The 17,497-nt window shown below is 43.3% G+C and overlaps 1 protein-coding gene across 1 annotated transcript in view; it reads right to left on the reverse strand.

The window, feature by feature from the left end:
- LOC134802649 (uncharacterized) overlaps nt 1-17,497 on the reverse strand; it is a 73,580-nt gene that overhangs the window by 33,359 nt on the left and 22,724 nt on the right. Inside the window, exons 12-16 of the mRNA XM_063775285.1 lie at nt 15,431-15,537; nt 11,997-12,173; nt 10,531-10,651; nt 1,384-1,602; nt 270-387 (exon numbers count right to left, since the gene is read on the reverse strand). Coding sequence (XP_063631355.1) covers nt 270-387; nt 1,384-1,602; nt 10,531-10,651; nt 11,997-12,173; nt 15,431-15,537 — 742 coding nt within the window. The remainder of the gene's footprint in view (nt 1-269; nt 388-1,383; nt 1,603-10,530; nt 10,652-11,996; nt 12,174-15,430; nt 15,538-17,497) is intronic.

Genomic DNA, 17,497 nt, shown 5'->3' on the forward strand with positions numbered 1-17,497 from the left:
GGGAAAGCAACACGGCTCTGCCAATGTAGTGACAGTTTTTAGAATAAACAAAATTGTTGTGTGGAACTAGACGAACTAATTTGCATCGGGGCTCCTACATACATACTAAAAGTTGCTTAACACTTTAACTGCCAGCGACTCCCTAGGGGAGTTCACTGTTCGTAGGCGCTTTTCGCTACATACGGTTTTTCCCGTGTTATCGGCTACGCTCGTAGCGCGTAGCACGGGCTGGCACTGAATGTGTTAAATAAAAGTGAGTGAAAACGAACCTTCCAGTGTGGGTCGGACTAGCCCACTAGTGGGTGACAGCACGGCGGCCGGCTTTTCATCTTCGTTCATATCGCACGAGAATGCCCCCAGACACTCCGGTGACTTCTTCACATGCTCCTATTAAATCAAATAACCAAATTATTACTTGGTTCTTGGGTTTTCTCGGTATTCCAGGGAATACCGGTTTAATGAAATTAGGGAATACAAATCGGTTATAACCGTAACCGAAATAATCGGTTATAACCGATTATTTTGACCAAAAATTCATAACCGATTATTGGAAACTCAAATAACCGGTTACGGTTACTTTCGGTTATTTATTTATTTATTTATGACTTAAATTCTGTTTTTATCATCTAATGACTACAAAATCCTGCCTTTTTTGCCTGTGACACCTGTGGCTATAATTTTTGTCATTCGTGTACTTTAATAATGAAAATATACCAAATTTACTTCCCTTATTTTTTATGAAATATTTTTAATGAATATTGTATCACGTCCACCACATCCACCGATGACCACCGATGACCACGATCCTCAGTCATGAGGGAGCGACCACAGAGAGAGTATCACGTCCAAGGTCATATTTTAATTTTACTGTATTTTGTGTGTTTTATTAAAAATACGAAGACTTATACTCACATTCCCTAATACTGTACCTTTATTTTCGTAATTTTCTCATGACTTCATTGTTAATCTATCATTTTTTGTCGAAAATCACCGTAACCAATTATAACCGACATTCGGTTATTTTATTCGGTTATTTCGGTTATTCGGTTTTAGTACTTTAAGAATTAGTTTTATTTAATTTAATTTAATTTATTGCATTAGGTATTTATATATGTAATGTAAAATGTATGGATCTTGTTATCCGAAATAAATATTAAAATAAATAACCGTAACCGAAACCGGTTATGAAGTTTGGCCGGTTATTGCATTCCCTAAATGAGATGCACGGGCCGAAGCGAAGTGCATCTTATATAATAAAATTATTCACTACATTAATGGTTTGGGCCTAGAGCGGGACAGAGCGAGCAGTATATAGCTGTCTCACCACAGCGGCGCAGACGGGCACTAGAGCGGGACAGAGCGAGCAGTATACAGCTGTCTCACCCCAGCGGCGCAGACGGGCACTAGAGCGGCACAGAGCGAGCAGTAGGTATATAGCTGTCTCACCACAGCGGCGGGAACGTTCTGGAAGGCGCGGCGGCAGGCGGCGCAGACGGGCACTAGAGCGGGACAGAGCGACTCCTCGTGCGCGCGCATGTGCATGCGCAAGCGAGAGCGGCGAGTCAGCTGCTTCATGCAGATGTGGCATTGGTATGGTTTGATCTGAACAATACAAAGTCAGTATAAATGAATACTATAAATAAATGTAAAAGTACAGTCCGCAGCAGAAGTTGCTAAGCGGGCGAGGTGTTCAAAATGATCTTGACGCGACTTTATTGTTAAGAGAATAAAAGAGCGTGTCAAGGTTATTTTGCGCACCTCGCCCGCTTAGCAACATCTGCTGCTGATTGTACAACCAGGGGCCGATTGCATAACAAACTACAACTAATATTACAAGCGGAACTCCTTATTTAATAAGTGAAATTAGAAAAGGAGTTCCGCTTGTAATATTAGTTGTAGTTTGTTATGCAATCGGCCCCAGGACTTGTTCCTTTCGTATATGACATATATTTTTTAAATTTAAATAAAAAACTACTTTACCCTTGGCACAGAATAAATAATAGTACTAGGTACAGAAGACTCACTCTCTAACAAAACGCGTCTGTTACTATCAGGACAGGTATGGCCGCTAGGTGGCGACAGCGCCATGCGCGGCTTATGGCTAGCCACTAAAATTGGTGTGGAATGGATGTACTTGTAGCTACCTGTTGCAAAGCGACGAAATCGTGGAGTGAGCCACGCCTGCCCTTGACGACAAAAAATTTTGAAAAAAGTTTTGGAAGATTAAAATCCATCCACATAACAGAATGGTTTTTTGATCTAAGTCATGAATGTCATAATCCTTCTAGCGTTGTTTAATCTTTTTGAAACTGCTAAAAACGAGTGTGCGGGCCGCAGGGTAACCTAATCTCAAAAAATCGACGTAGGCGCTAAGTTTTATGTAAGCGACCACCACCTGAACTTAGACGGGAAACTAGGTCTTGCTACAATTAGCCCGGTTTACAAAATGGTCTGCACCGGTGTCCAATATGACCTGTACCCGCCCTTACACTCTCAGCGAATAGGTATGTTCAGATAATTTTGAACACCCCGCCAGCTTAGCTTCTATTACTATCTTTAGGTACTTAAATAAAAGTATAAACAAATAATTCGTACATTTTTATTAACCAACCAAATACAAAACCACCTGGATCTGTCACAGAACGACCTGACTTTAACCTACCTACATTATTTGATCATGTAGTTTTCATCTACCCTCAACTGGCTTAAGGAGCCATTTGAGGGTAGATTTTGTTTACTCTTTTTTAAAAACCTAAGGATACAGACTATAATTGTGGATACAAACCTGCAAATGTGTGACTCCGTGTTCATCCAAAACGTAAATTACTTTCTATACATCTCGCTTGCACTAATATGCGAGTACGAGCGAGATGCATAGAAAGTAAGTTACTTAAACGTGAGTGAATATGTCAATGTTAAAACTGGTGGTAGTGCTTCAGGAACCTCTTGCCGCAAGTACCGCAAACGTAGCGCCGTGTGTCTGTGTGCGTGCGGCTATGTTTCGTCAGAGACGCTCTGTGAAAGTTACTTACCTACTACTATGGACTGTTCTAGAGATACCTGTAAATGTGTGACTCCATGTTCATCCAAAGTCTGTTTGTCCAGGAACCTCTTGCCGCAAGTACCGCAAACGTAGCGCCGTGTGTCTGTGTGCGTACGGCTATGTTTCGTCAGAGACGCTCTGTGAAAGTTACTTACCTACTACTATGGACTGTTCTAGAGATACCTGTAAATGTGTGACTCCATGTTCATCCAAAGTCTGTTTGTCCAGGAACCTCTTGCCGCAAGTACCGCAAACGTAGCGCCGTGTGTCTGTGTGCGTACGGCTATGTTTCGTCAGAGACGCTCTGTGAAAGTTACTTACCTACTACTATGGACTGTTCTAGAGATACCTGTAAATGTGTGACTCCATGTTCATCCAAAGTCTGTTTGTCCAGGAACCTCTTGCCGCAAGTACCGCAAACGTAGCGCCGTGTGTCTGTGTGCGTACGGCTATGTTTCGTCAGAGACGCTCTGTGAAAGTTACTTACCTACTACTATGGACTGTTCTAGAGATACCTGTAAATGTGTGACTCCATGTTCATCCAAAGTCTGTTTGTCCAGGAACCTCTTGCCGCAAGTACCGCAAACATAGCGCCGTGTGTCTGTGTGCGTGCGGCTATGTTTCGTCAGAGACGCTCTGTGAAAGTTACTTACCTACTACTATGGACTGTTCTAGAGATACCTGTAAATGTGTGACTCCATGTTCATCCAAAGTCTGTTTGTCCAGGAACCTCTTGCCGCAAGTACCGCAAACGTAGCGCCGTGTGTCTGTGTGCGTACGGCTATGTTTCGTCAGAGACGCTCTGTGAAAGTTACTTACCTACTACTATGGACTGTTCTAGAGATACCTGTAAATGTGTGACTCCATGTTCATCCAAAGTCTGTTTGTCCAGGAACCTCTTGCCGCAAGTACCGCAAACGTAGCGCCGTGTGTCTGTGTGCGTACGGCTATGTTTCGTCAGAGACGCTCTGTGAAAGTTACTTACCTACTACTATGGACTGTTCTAGAGATACCTGTAAATGTGTGACTCCATGTTCATCCAAAGTCTGTTTGTCCAGGAACCTCTTGCCGCAAGTACCGCAAACGTAGCGCCGTGTGTCTGTGTGCGTACGGCTATGTTTCGTCAGAGACGCTCTGTGAAAGTTACTTACCTACTACTATGGACTGTTCTAGAGATACCTGTAAATGTGTGACTCCATGTTCATCCAAAGTCTGTTTGTCCAGGAACCTCTTGCCGCAAGTACCGCAAACATAGCGCCGTGTGTCTGTGTGCGTGCCGCTATGTTTCGTCAGAGACGCTCTGTGAAAGTTCCTTACCTACTACTATGGACTGTTCTAGAGATACCTGTAAGTGTGTGACTCCATGTTCATCCAAAGTCTGTTTGTCCAGGAACCTCTTGCCGCAAGTACCGCAAACATAGCGCCGTGTGTCTGTGTGCGTGCCGCTATGTTTCGTCAGAGACGCTCTGTGAAAGTTCCTTACCTACTACTATGGACTGTTCTAGAGATACCTGTAAATGTGTGACTCCATGTTCATCCAAAGTCTGTTTGTCCAGGAACCTCTTGCCGCAAGTACCGCAAACATAGCGCCGTGTGTCTGTGTGCGTGCCGCTATGTTTCGTCAGAGACGCTCTGTGAAAGTTCCTTACCTACTACTATGGACTGTTCTAGAGATACCTGTAAGTGTGTGACTCCATGTTCATCCAAAGTCTGTTTGTCCAGGAACCTCTTGCCGCAAGTACCGCAAACGTAGCGCCGTGTGTCTGTGTGCGTACGGCTATGTTTCGTCAGAGACGCTCTGTGAAAGTTACTTACCTACTACTATGGACTGTTCTAGAGATACCTGTAAGTGTGTGACTCCATGTTCATCCAAAGTCTGTTTGTCCAGGAACCTCTTGCCGCAAGTACCGCAAACGTAGCGCCGTGTGTCTGTGTGCGTAGGGCTATGTTTCGTCAGAGACGCTCTGTGAAAGTTACTTACCTACTACTATGGACTGTTCTAGAGATACCTGTAAATGTGTGACTCCATGTTCATCCAAAGTCTGTTTGTCCAGGAACCTCTTGCCGCAAGTACCGCAAACGTAGCGCCGTGTGTCTGTGTGCGTGCGGCTATGTTTCGTCAGAGACGCTCTGTGAAAGTTCCTTACCTACTACTATGGACTGTTCTAGAGATACCTGTAAGTGTGTGACTCCATGTTCATCCAAAGTCTGTTTGTCCAGGAACCTCTTGCCGCAAGTACCGCAAACGTAGCGCCGTGTGTCTGTGTGCGTGCGGCTATGTTTCGTCAGAGACGCTCTGTGAAAGTTCCTTACCTACTACTATGGACTGTTCTAGAGATACCTGTAAGTGTGTGACTCCATGTTCATCCAAAGTCTGTTTGTCCAGGAACCTCTTGCCGCAAGTACCGCAAACGTAGCGTCGTGTGTCTGTGTGCGTGCGGCTATGTTTCGTCAGAGACGCTCTGTGAAAGTTACTTACCTACTACTATGGACTGTTCTAGAGATACCTGTAAGTGTGTGACTCCATGTTCATCCAAAGTCTGTTTGTCCAGGAACCTCTTGCCACAGGTACCGCAAACGTAGCGCCGTGTGTCTGTGTGCGTGCGGCTATGTTTCGTCAGAGACGCTCTGTGAAAGTTCCTTACCTACTACTATGGACTGTTCTAGAGATACCTGTAAGTGTGTGACTCCATGTTCATCCAAAGTCTGTTTGTCCAGGAACCTCTTGCCGCAAGTACCGCAAACGTAGCGTCGTGTGTCTGTGTGCGTGCGGCTATGTTTCGTCAGAGACGCTCTGTGAAAGTTACTTACCTACTACTATGGACTGTTCTAGAAATACCTGTAAATGTGTGACTCCATGTTCATCCAAAGTCTGTTTGTCCAGGAACCTCTTGCCGCAAGTACCGCAAACATAGCGCCGTTTGTCTGTGTGCGTGCGGCTATGTTTCGTCAGAGACGCTCTGTGAAAGTTCCTTACCTACTACTATGGACTGTTCTAGAGATACCTGTAAGTGTGTGACTCCATGTTCATCCAAAGTCTGTTTGTCCAGGAACCTCTTGCCGCAAGTACCGCAAACGTAGCGTCGTGTGTCTGTGTGCGTGCGGCTATGTTTCGTCAGAGACGCTCTGTGAAAGTTCCTTACCTACTACTATGGACTGTTCTAGAAATACCTGTAAATGTGTGACTCCATGTTCATCCAAAGTCTGTTTATCCAGGAACGTCTTGCCGCAAGTACCGCAAACATAGCGCCGTTTGTCTGTGTGCGTGCGGCTATGTTTCGTCAGAGACGCTCTGTGAAAGTTCCTTACCTACTACTATGGACTGTTCTAGAGATACCTGTAAGTGTGTGACTCCATGTTCATCCAAAGTCTGTTTGTCCAGGAACCTCTTGCCACAGGTACCGCAAACGTAGCGCCGTGTGTCTGTGTGCGTGCGGCTATGTTTCGTCAGAGACGCTCTGTGAAAGTTACTTACCTACTACTATGGACTGTTCTAGAAATACCTGTAAATGTGTGACTCCATGTTCATCCAAAGTCTGTTTGTCCAGGAACCTCTTGCCACAGGTACCGCAAACGTAGCGCCGTGTGTCTGTGTGCGTGCGGCTATGTTTCGTCAGAGACGCTCTGTGAAAGTTACTTACCTACTACTATGGACTGTTCTAGAGATACCTGTAAATGTGTGACTCCATGTTCATCCAAAGTCTGTTTGTCCAGGAACCTCTTGCCGCAAGTACCGCAAACATAGCGCCGTGTGTCTGTGTGCGTGCGGCTATGTTTCGTCAGAGACGCTCTGTGAAAGTTCCTTACCTACTACTATGGACTGTTCTAGAGATACCTGTAAGTGTGTGACTCCATGTTCATCCAAAGTCTGTTTGTCCAGGAACCTCTTGCCGCAAGTACCGCAAACGTAGCGCCGTGTGTCTGTGTGCGTGCGGCTATGTTTCGTCAGAGACGCTCTGTGAAAGTTCCTTACCTACTACTATGGACTGTTCTAGAGATACCTGTAAGTGTGTGACTCCATGTTCATCCAAAGTCTGTTTGTCCAGGAACCTCTTGCCGCAAGTACCGCAAACGTAGCGCCGTTTGTCTGTGTGCGTGCGGCTATGTTTCGTCAGAGACGCTCTGTGAAAGTTCCTTACCTACTACTATGGACTGTTCTAGAGATACCTGTAAGTGTGTGACTCCATGTTCATCCAAAGTCTGTTTGTCCAGGAACCTCTTGCCGCAAGTACCGCAAACGTAGCGCCGTGTGTCTGTGTGCGTGCGGCTATGTTTCGTCAGAGACGCTCTGTGAAAGTTCCTTACCTACTACTATGGACTGTTCTAGAGATACCTGTAAGTGTGTGACTCCATGTTCATCCAAAGTCTGTTTGTCCAGGAACCTCTTGCCGCAAGTACCGCAAACGTAGCGCCGTGTGTCTGTGTGCGTGCGGCTATGTTTCGTCAGAGACGCTCTGTGAAAGTTCCTTACCTACTACTATGGACTGTTCTAGAGATACCTGCAAATGTGTGACTCCGTGTTCATCCAAAGTCTGTTTGTCCAGGAACCTCTTGCCGCAAGTACCGCAAACGTAGCGCCGTGTGTCTGTGTGCGTGCGGCTATGTTTCGTCAGAGACGCTCTGTGAAAGTTCCTTACCTACTACTATGGACTGTTCTAGAGATACCTGCAAATGTGTGACTCCGTGTTCATCCAAAGTCTGTTTGTCCAGGAACCTATTGCCGCAAGTACCGCAAACGTAGCGCCGTGTGTCTGTGTGCGTGCGGCTATGTTTCGTCAGAGACGCTCTGTGAAAGTTCCTTACCTACTACTATGGACTGTTCTAGAGATACCTGTAAGTGTGTGACTCCATGTTCATCCAAAGTCTGTTTGTCCAGGAACCTCTTGCCGCAAGTACCGCAAACGTAGCGCCGTGTGTCTGTGTGCGTGCGGCTATGTTTCGTCAGAGACGCTCTGTGAAAGTTCCTTACCTACTACTATGGACTGTTCTAGAGATACCTGTAAGTGTGTGACTCCATGTTCATCCAAAGTCTGTTTGTCCAGGAACCTCTTGCCGCAAGTACCGCAAACATAGCGCCGTTTGTCTGTGTGCGTGCGGCTATGTTTCGTCAGAGACGCTCTGTGAAAGTTACTTACCTACTACTATGGACTGTTCTAGAGATACCTGTAAGTGTGTGACTCCGTGTTCATCCAAAGTCTGTTTGTCCAGGAACCTCTTGCCGCAAGTACCGCAAACGTAGCGCCGTGTGTCTGTGTGCGTGCGGCTATGTTTCGTCAGAGACGCTCTGTGAAAGTTCCTTACCTACTACTATGGACTGTTCTAGAGATACCTGTAAGTGTGTGACTCCATGTTCATCCAAAGTCTGTTTGTCCAGGAACCTCTTGCCGCAAGTACCGCAAACGTAGCGCCGTGTGTCTGTGTGCGTGCGGCTATGTTTCGTCAGAGACGCTCTGTGAAAGTTCCTTACCTACTACTATGGACTGTTCTAGAGATACCTGTAAGTGTGTGACTCCATGTTCATCCAAAGTCTGTTTGTCCAGGAACCTCTTGCCGCAAGTACCGCAAACATAGCGCCGTGTGTCTGTGTGCGTGCGGCTATGTTTCGTCAGAGACGCTCTGTGAAAGTTCCTTACCTACTACTATGGACTGTTCTAGAGATACCTGTAAGTGTGTGACTCCATGTTCATCCAAAGTCTGTTTGTCCAGGAACCTCTTGCCGCAAGTACCGCAAACGTAGCGCCGTGTGTCTGTGTGCGTGCGGCTATGTTTCGTCAGAGACGCTCTGTGAAAGTTCCTTACCTATTACTATGGACTGTTCTAGAGATACCTGTAAATGTGTGACTCCATGTTCATCCAAAGTCTGTTTGTCCAGGAACCTCTTGCCGCAAGTACCGCAAACGTAGCGCCGTGTGTCTGTGTGCGTGCGGCTATGTTTCGTCAGAGACGCTCTGTGAAAGTTCCTTACCTACTACTATGGACTGTTCTAGAGATACCTGTAAGTGTGTGACTCCATGTTCATCCAAAGTCTGTTTGTCCAGGAACCTCTTGCCGCAAGTACCGCAAACATAGCGCCGTTTGTCTGTGTGCGTGCGGCTATGTTTCGTCAGAGACGCTCTGTGAAAGTTCCTTACCTACTACTATGGACTGTTCTAGAGATACCTGTAAGTGTGTGACTCCATGTTCATCCAAAGTCTGTTTGTCCAGGAACCTCTTGCCGCAAGTACCGCAAACGTAGCGCCGTGTGTCTGTGTGCGTGCGGCTATGCTTCGTCAGAGACGCTCTGTGAAAGTTACTTACCTACTACTATGGACTGTTCTAGAGATACCTGTAAGTGTGTGACTCCATGTTCATCCAAAGTCTGTTTGTCCAGGAACCTCTTGCCACAGGTACCGCAAACGTAGCGCCGTGTGTCTGTGTGCGTGCGGCTATGTTTCGTCAGAGACGCTCTGTGAAAGTTCCTTACCTACTACTATGGACTGTTCTAGAGATACCTGTAAGTGTGTGACTCCATGTTCATCCAAAGTCTGTTTGTCCAGGAACCTCTTGCCGCAAGTACCGCAAACGTAGCGCCGTGTGTCTGTGTGCGTGCGGCTATGTTTCGTCAGAGACGCTCTGTGAAAGTTCCTTACCTACTACTATGGACTGTTCTAGAGATACCTGTAAGTGTGTGACTCCATGTTCATCCAAAGTCTGTTTGTCCAGGAACCTCTTGCCTCATGTACCGCAAACATAGCGCCGTTTGTCTGTGTGCGTGCGGCTATGTTTCGTCAGAGACGCTCTGTGAAAGTTCCTTACCTACTACTATGGACTGTTCTAGAGATACCTGTAAGTGTGTGACTCCATGTTCATCCAAAGTCTGTTTGTCCAGGAACCTCTTGCCTCAAGTACCGCAAACATAGCGCCGTGTGTCTGTGTGCGTGCGGCTATGTTTCGTCAGAGACGCTCTGTGAAAGTACCTTACCTACTACTATGGACTGTTCTAGAGATACCTGTAAGTGTGTGACTCCATGTTCATCCAAAGTCTGTTTGTCCAGGAACCTCTTGCCGCAAGTACCGCAAACATAGCGCCGTGTGTCTGTGTGCGTGCGGCTATGTTTCGTCAGAGACGCTCTGTGAAAGTTCCTTACCTACTACTATGGACTGTTCTAGAGATACCTGTAAGTGTGTGACTCCATGTTCATCCAAAGTCTGTTTGTCCAGGAACCTCTTGCCGCAAGTACCGCAAACGTAGCGCCGTGTGTCTGTGTGCGTGCGGCTATGTTTCGTCAGAGACGCTCTGTGAAAGTTACTTACCTACTACTATGGACTGTTCTAGAGATACCTGTAAGTGTGTGACTCCATGTTCATCCAAAGTCTGTTTGTCCAGGAACCTCTTGCCGCAAGTACCGCAAACATAGCGCCGTGTGTCTGTGTGCGTGCGGCTATGTTTCGTCAGAGACGCTCTGTGAAAGTTCCTTACCTACTACTATGGACTGTTCTAGAGATACCTGTAAGTGTGTGACTCCATGTTCATCCAAAGTCTGTTTGTCCAGGAACCTCTTGCCACAGGTACCGCAAACGTAGCGCCGTGTGTCTGTGTGCGTGCGGCTATGTTTCGTCAGAGACGCCCTGAAGAAAAAAACCGGTATTAGCATTTGTCACCAACTATTCTTTCCACTAGCCAAGATTGATATACAATGTGTTTGTTATAAAAATCCTTTAAACTCTCGCGTTTTGTACACATATTTAATTACACAAACGGGTCTACCGCGATATAATTTCATTGTTTTTACCTTAAATTCCGAAGTTTCAGCTGAGTTGCACCCGCTGTGGTCACGGAAAGAACACAGTTGAGTCTTTCCGTGACCACAGCTGGAATTAATGAAAAGAAAAATGAAAAATTGTTTTTTTGGTTACAACATTTCACATTTGACATTAAAATTAGTTTCTTGCTTGGAATTTCCTAGTAAGTATTGTAAATGCTTATAATAGAAGTGCTAGCTATTAATGTGAATGGTCATTCTCAGGTTAATTGTCACGCTGACAATTGTGTCAACTTTGTGAAAACACGGGACAAAATACCCGACGAAGAATATCATTCCAAAACGTACTTGTTCCACATGGTTGAACAGACGGGTCTACGGCGATATAATTTCATTGTTTTTACCTTAAATTCCGACGTTACAGCTGAGTTGCACCAGCTGTGGTGTAGACCCGTTTGTCTAATTAAATATGTGTACAAAACGCGAGAGTTTAAAGTGTTATATGGTTGAACAGCACAGCCCCTGTGGTGTAACTAAATCCCTGGTAAGTTGTCACTTACTACGATCAGGATTCCTGAGAAAGAATGTAATCCCACAATCCTTGACAGGACATTACCTGTTCGGCTTGTCATGTTGAATAGCTTTGTCCGTCTTGAAAGGTAAGTTATCAGGATACCTGAGGAAGAACGTCTTCCCACAATCCTTGACAGGACACTGGTAGCGGTTCTGCTTGTCATGTTGGAAGTGCACATGGTGGAATAGGTCTGCTCTATCGTGTGACTCCATACTAGAGATAGTTATCAGGATACCTGAGAAAGAACGTCTTCCCACAATCCTTGACAGAGCATTGATAGCGGTCTGCTTGTGATGTTGGAAGTGCACGTGGTCGAATAGCTCTGTCTCTATCTTGTAACAGGATCCTAAAGGTAAGTTATCAGGATACCTGAGAAAGAACGTCTTCCCACAATCCTTGACAGGACACTGGTAGCGGTTCTGCTTGTCATGTTGGAAGTGCACATGGTGGAATAGCTCTGCTCTAGCGTGTGACTCCATACTAGAGATAGTTATCAGGATACCTGAGAAAGAACGTCTTCCCACAATCCTTGACAGAGCATTGATAGCGGTTTTGCTTGTGATGTTGGAAGTGCACGTGGTCGAATAGCTCTGTTTCTATCTTGTAACAGGATCCTAAAGGTAAGTTATCAGGATACCTGAGAAAGAACGTCTTCCCACAATCCTTGACAGAACATTGATAGCGGTTCTGCTTGTCATGTTGGAAGTGCACGTGGTCGAATAGCTCTGTCTCTGTTGTGAAAGTGACCCCGGGGCACTCGAGGCACGTGTACTGCCCGTTGGCGTTCAGCATCTCTGTGTTGTCGTGGAATTGCCTGGAAAGGGATAATTTCGTTACATGAGAGGTTTTTTTTAATAGGACAATTTTACACAGATCGACCTAGTCCCACAGTAACCTCAATAAGGCTTGTGGGTACTAGACGACGATATATATAATATACACACATATATATATAAATACTTATGTATACATTTAGCTCAGCTCAGCTCCATCTACAGAAATAGAACAGCCGCGATAAAGTTACAGTCTTCAGGTGTATCTTTCGATATTCAAAAAGGAGTCTAGCAAGGAGATCCGTTGTCGCCGAAGCTCTTTACTAGCACACTAGAGCATGTTTTCCGAAAGCTTATGCCGAGGTGGGGAGACAGGGGCCTTGTCGTGGGAGATAGAAGATTAACAAATCTTCGATTCGCCGACGACATTGTTCTGTTCTCCCCAACTGCTTCCGAGTTACAACAAATGCTCGACGATCTTAACAGCACAAGCCTCGAGGTTGGACTGAAGATGAACATGTCGAAGTCTAAGCTTATGACCAATAATAGCACCCCACGGATTGAGATAAACGGAGAATCTATGTATATGTCCAGGAGTACCTTGACTTGGGCCAAATAGTATCCTTTCAGGCGCGACAAGAGATGGAAGTCGAAAGACGGACTGAAAACGCCTGGAGGAGCTATTGGTCCATGAAACATCTCATGAAAGGTGATCTCCCATTATCACTTAAGAGGAGACTCATGGACATGTGCATACTTCCAATTCTCACCTACGGTGCACAAAATTGGTCTTTGACAGCGTCTCAGAAGTCCAAACTCGGGGTTTGCCAGCGAGCCATGGAGCGCAGCATATTAGGTGTAAAATGAATGGATCCGGAACACCACACTGCGCTCCAGAACACAAGTCATCGATGTACCTCGGAAAGCGGCTAAGCTGAAGTGGAACTGGGCTGGCCATGTCTGTCGTATGCCGAGTGAGCTATTGGCCAAGATTACCACAGAGTGGCAGCCCAGCTCAAAACGGGGATTTGGTAGACCACGTCGGCGATGGCGAGACGAGCCAACTCCTTTTTAAAAGAATGGCCGAAGACTGCTCAAAACCGGGAAGAATGGAAAAAAACGGGGGGAGTCCTTTGCCCAGCAGTGGGACACAACAGGCTCTCAATAATAATATGTATACATAGAAAACATCCATAACTCAGGAACAAATATTTGTGATGGACACACAAATAAATGTCCTTACCAGGATTCGAACCCGGGACTTCCTGCTTCACAGGCAGAGTCACTACCGACTAGGCTAGGAGGCCGTTTTACAATGGCGGTGTATTGATTAGAAAGAGAGTTGAAGTAAAGCAGTACTGTTGTTACCTCTATTGTTTTTGTTTATGTTATTGTACATTTATTGTAAACTACGAGTATGTGAGGTGTGCAATAAAGAGTATTGTATTGTATTGTATTGTATTGTATTGTATTGTATTGTACAGGACATAATCATGGACAACACGTGTAAATCAAATCAACTATTTATGGGAAAAATTTGATTTTCTCAGGAACTAACAGGTAAACCCTAATATCCTCGCAGATGCTTATAATATCAATTATTTCAGATTTTTTGACATACTTTAGACCGGTTGTGGGCATACCTACATGATGTGTGTGTGTGTTGTCGGTTAGTTCTGCAATAAAACCAGTTAAACTAGTATCCTACATCCTTGTGTCACTTCGCCGATCAATACTATTCATTTACCATATAAACTACCCGCTTGTGCTAATTTTTAAAAAGGGTAGATCTAATAACTACCCGTTAAAGTTATTATTGTTGAAAAGGGTAGATCTAAATTACTTAATTAATTACTACCCACATGTTTTACTTTTTGTAAAAGGAACATCTAAATTACTTTTAAATTGTGTCTACCCTTTAGTTATTTTTTTTCAAAGAGGGTAGATCTGAATCACTCAATTTATTACTACCCGTTTATTATATTTTTTGAAAACGTTAGATCTAAATTACCCAATTTATAAATACCCCTTAGTGTTTTTAAGGGTCCATCCAGTTGACTTAATTAATTACTAGAAAAGTGTTTTACTTTTTGGAAAGAGTAGATCCAGATCTCAATATATAAAATAATTTTCACCGTTGGTTAAAATTCTCCCACATTTTAAAGTTTGAGAACCTGTAAACAGCATGATGACGTAGGCCCGTGTCAGTTAGGTCATACGCGAATCTCGGAATAGAGTACCAGGCGGAGTATATTATTATACCATGAGGTAACCTACGTTTACGTGTGTCATGTATTTGTTTTGTTTTCATATATGAATCCATGTGTTAAACACAATGCATTAATATGTGTGTGTGATATAATTATTATGTCGCCAATCCGCATGACTTCTCGCACCTGGATCTGTAGCCCAATTCTCTTGTACATCTCATGCAGAGATAACTGACCCTCTTGCATAGAAATTTGTTTGCTGGAGGGTCCGATATCTCTGCAGTTTACTGTACAATAAGAGGCCTGTGCCCAGCAGCGGGAAGTATATATTGTCAGGTAACAAGCAAAATTCACTAATTACTACCACAAGTTAATAGCCATAGTGAACCATATTAATACCTAAATAAGGTTGATTTTTAAATAAATAAATATTATAGGACATATTTACACAAATTGACCAAGTCCCACAGTAAGCTCGAGAAGGCTTGTGTTGTGGGTACTTAGACAACGATATATATAATATATAAATACTTAAATACAGAAACAACCATGACTCAGGAACAAATATCTGTGTCATCACACAAATAAATGCCCTTACTGGGATTCGAACCCAGGACCATCGGCTTCACAGGCAGTCACTACCCACTTGGCCAGACCGGTCGTCAAATTTTTGTGTAATATTTTTTTAGTAATTAGTGAGTTTTGCTTGTTACCTGACGATATAAGGCTGATGAATAGTATGTTACAAACTCATTTCAAGTAACTTTTATAAGCATGCGACTTTCAATCCGAAAGTCGCGGGTTCAAAGCCCGGCTCATACAAATGAGTTTTTCGGAACTTGTGTACGAAATATCATTTGATATTTACCACTTGCTTTTCGATGAAGGAAAACATCGTGTGGAAACCGGACTAATCCCAATAAGGCCTAGTTTCCCCTTTGGGTTGGAAGGTCAGATGGCAGTCGCTTTCGTAAAAATAACCCTACGTCAATTCTTGGGATTAGTTGTCAAGCGAACCCCAGGGCCGTGGCAAAAATGACGGGATAACGCGAGGATGATGAAGATACATTAGAATAAGAATAACTTACATGTGGAACTTCAATCGTACTTTGGATGTGTAGGACTCATTGCAATTATGACACGTCATGATCTGAGGATCCGAAGTCGGCTCTGTGGCTTTCTTCTTACGAGGCCTCTGAAAATACGCACATTATTGATGAGAAAAATAACATTTTTGTAAAAAAATCATTTTTGGTACAAGTTTTTATCGCTGACTGCACTTTTCTTTCCACAGGCAACTATAGTTCGTTTTTTTAGCATTAGAAAGAAGGTGAGCGATCTTGACGTGTCTTTTAATTGAAAAACGCTTCTTAAAAATCAGTATCTATTATTTATGAAAGCAGAAGAATATAAGTGATCGTATTAGATTCATAATTGTTACATATTTGTCGTGACTTATTTTTAAAACGTGTTTTTCAATAAAAAGACACATCAAGATTGTTTACCTTATTTCTAATGCTAAAAAAAATGAACTATAACATCGAGACAATTGGGTACTTTCCTCTACTTACAATAAATTATTTCGCACTGTGCACGAAATAAAGCACCAGATAATTATTATAAAAACTTAGATAGCAGTTATTTTTAACCACAATTTCTATTTAATAAATCGGATTGCAATATAAAAAGTAGGCGAGTTGACCGTGACGTCACTTAGGTTGCGTTGTTTTATCAGAGTTCCTATGGCCACCTCCTGTCTCCATTATCAGAGCAGCGCCATGGTACCATAAATCATAATATTGCATTGTCACCCGACTTACATATGTATGCAAATTTTCAGCTTCATTGGAAGTAGAGAACTGGATCAAATTTAACTTGCAAGGTTTGACCCTTAACCCATTCAGGGCCAGCGACTCAGCGTATGGGTCATGCTCAAACAGTTCCGCAGGGCCAGTGACTCACATGTGAGTCCTGAATAAATTCTGATTTAAACTTAAACGAAACGTAATTTGATGTAATAACGTAAGTATCATATAAGCTAACAACCATTTCTATAAGGCATATTAGGATAAAAAATTATAAACACGTTTTTTTAATGAAAACAGGGTCTCGAATATTCAAGTTTGATTTAATATCAATGCAATATAGTAAATATGCTGAAATTCTAGATACATAATGCGATGCAAGAAAACAGAAAGATCTATATTTAAAAAATACAAAATATATATATATTTCAGAAGTTATTGACATGGCTCAAGGTATGGGTCACCGTGGCCTGGCGCTACTTGTAAAAACTACTAATGTTTCCGTAGCAGGCTAAAATAAACTTTATTGGCTGGTTTTAAAGCTTATTTCATGTTGAAGCTGTTTGATATTGTACCATTTTACAACTGATTACTGTTTGGATGATGGTAAGCAACAATTTGTAGGAACCAAGCCGTAGTATAATAATATTTTGTTTTGTATGAGGGGTAAGGCAACGAGGATTTTCTCCCACTGTACTTTTATGTCATAATATTTGGTGATCGTTGTATTGTATCTTAGGCAATTACCTACTAACAATGATGTTAAGGTTATTTTTTTTTCGTTTTAATATAGAACAAGGCGGTTGAAACAGTCACCACTAACTAATATGTATTGTATTACAAATAGTTTGTGACAAATATTTACAAGTTTTTTCAAACATCGTGGTTTCTACGGCAGATTAGAAAGTAAGTACTATAATACATTTTAAGTTGTCTATTGTTACTAATATAATGGCGTTTACCAAAACAAAGATATATGACCGACCAGGTGTAAGCTTATCGGTCACACTTGGACAATAAACAAGGAATGCATCCGAGCGGCGGCGGCGGTATTATCTTTCATGTGGTATTTGTCACAAGAGTTCAAGATGTGATTCATCCCATCCCCCATTAGAGATGTATTTTGGAGTAACATGGAAAATATTATTTAGTCACGATTTATTCGTTGGCGACTTTATACTCCTCCTGTGCTGTTTAGTGATTTCGTATTTTGTGACCATGGCTATGGATTGGGGCTGTCCATAAATTACGTCATCGATTTTTGACGATTTTTGACCCCCCCCCCCCCCCCTATAATCATCCAAAAATCATGCTTCAAATGACCCCATTTCCTCCTACTTTATGCTACCG

The sequence above is a fragment of the Cydia splendana genome, chromosome 25, assembly GCF_910591565.1.
Source record: "Cydia splendana chromosome 25, ilCydSple1.2, whole genome shotgun sequence".
Taxonomy (NCBI): Eukaryota; Metazoa; Arthropoda; class Insecta; order Lepidoptera; family Tortricidae; genus Cydia; species Cydia splendana.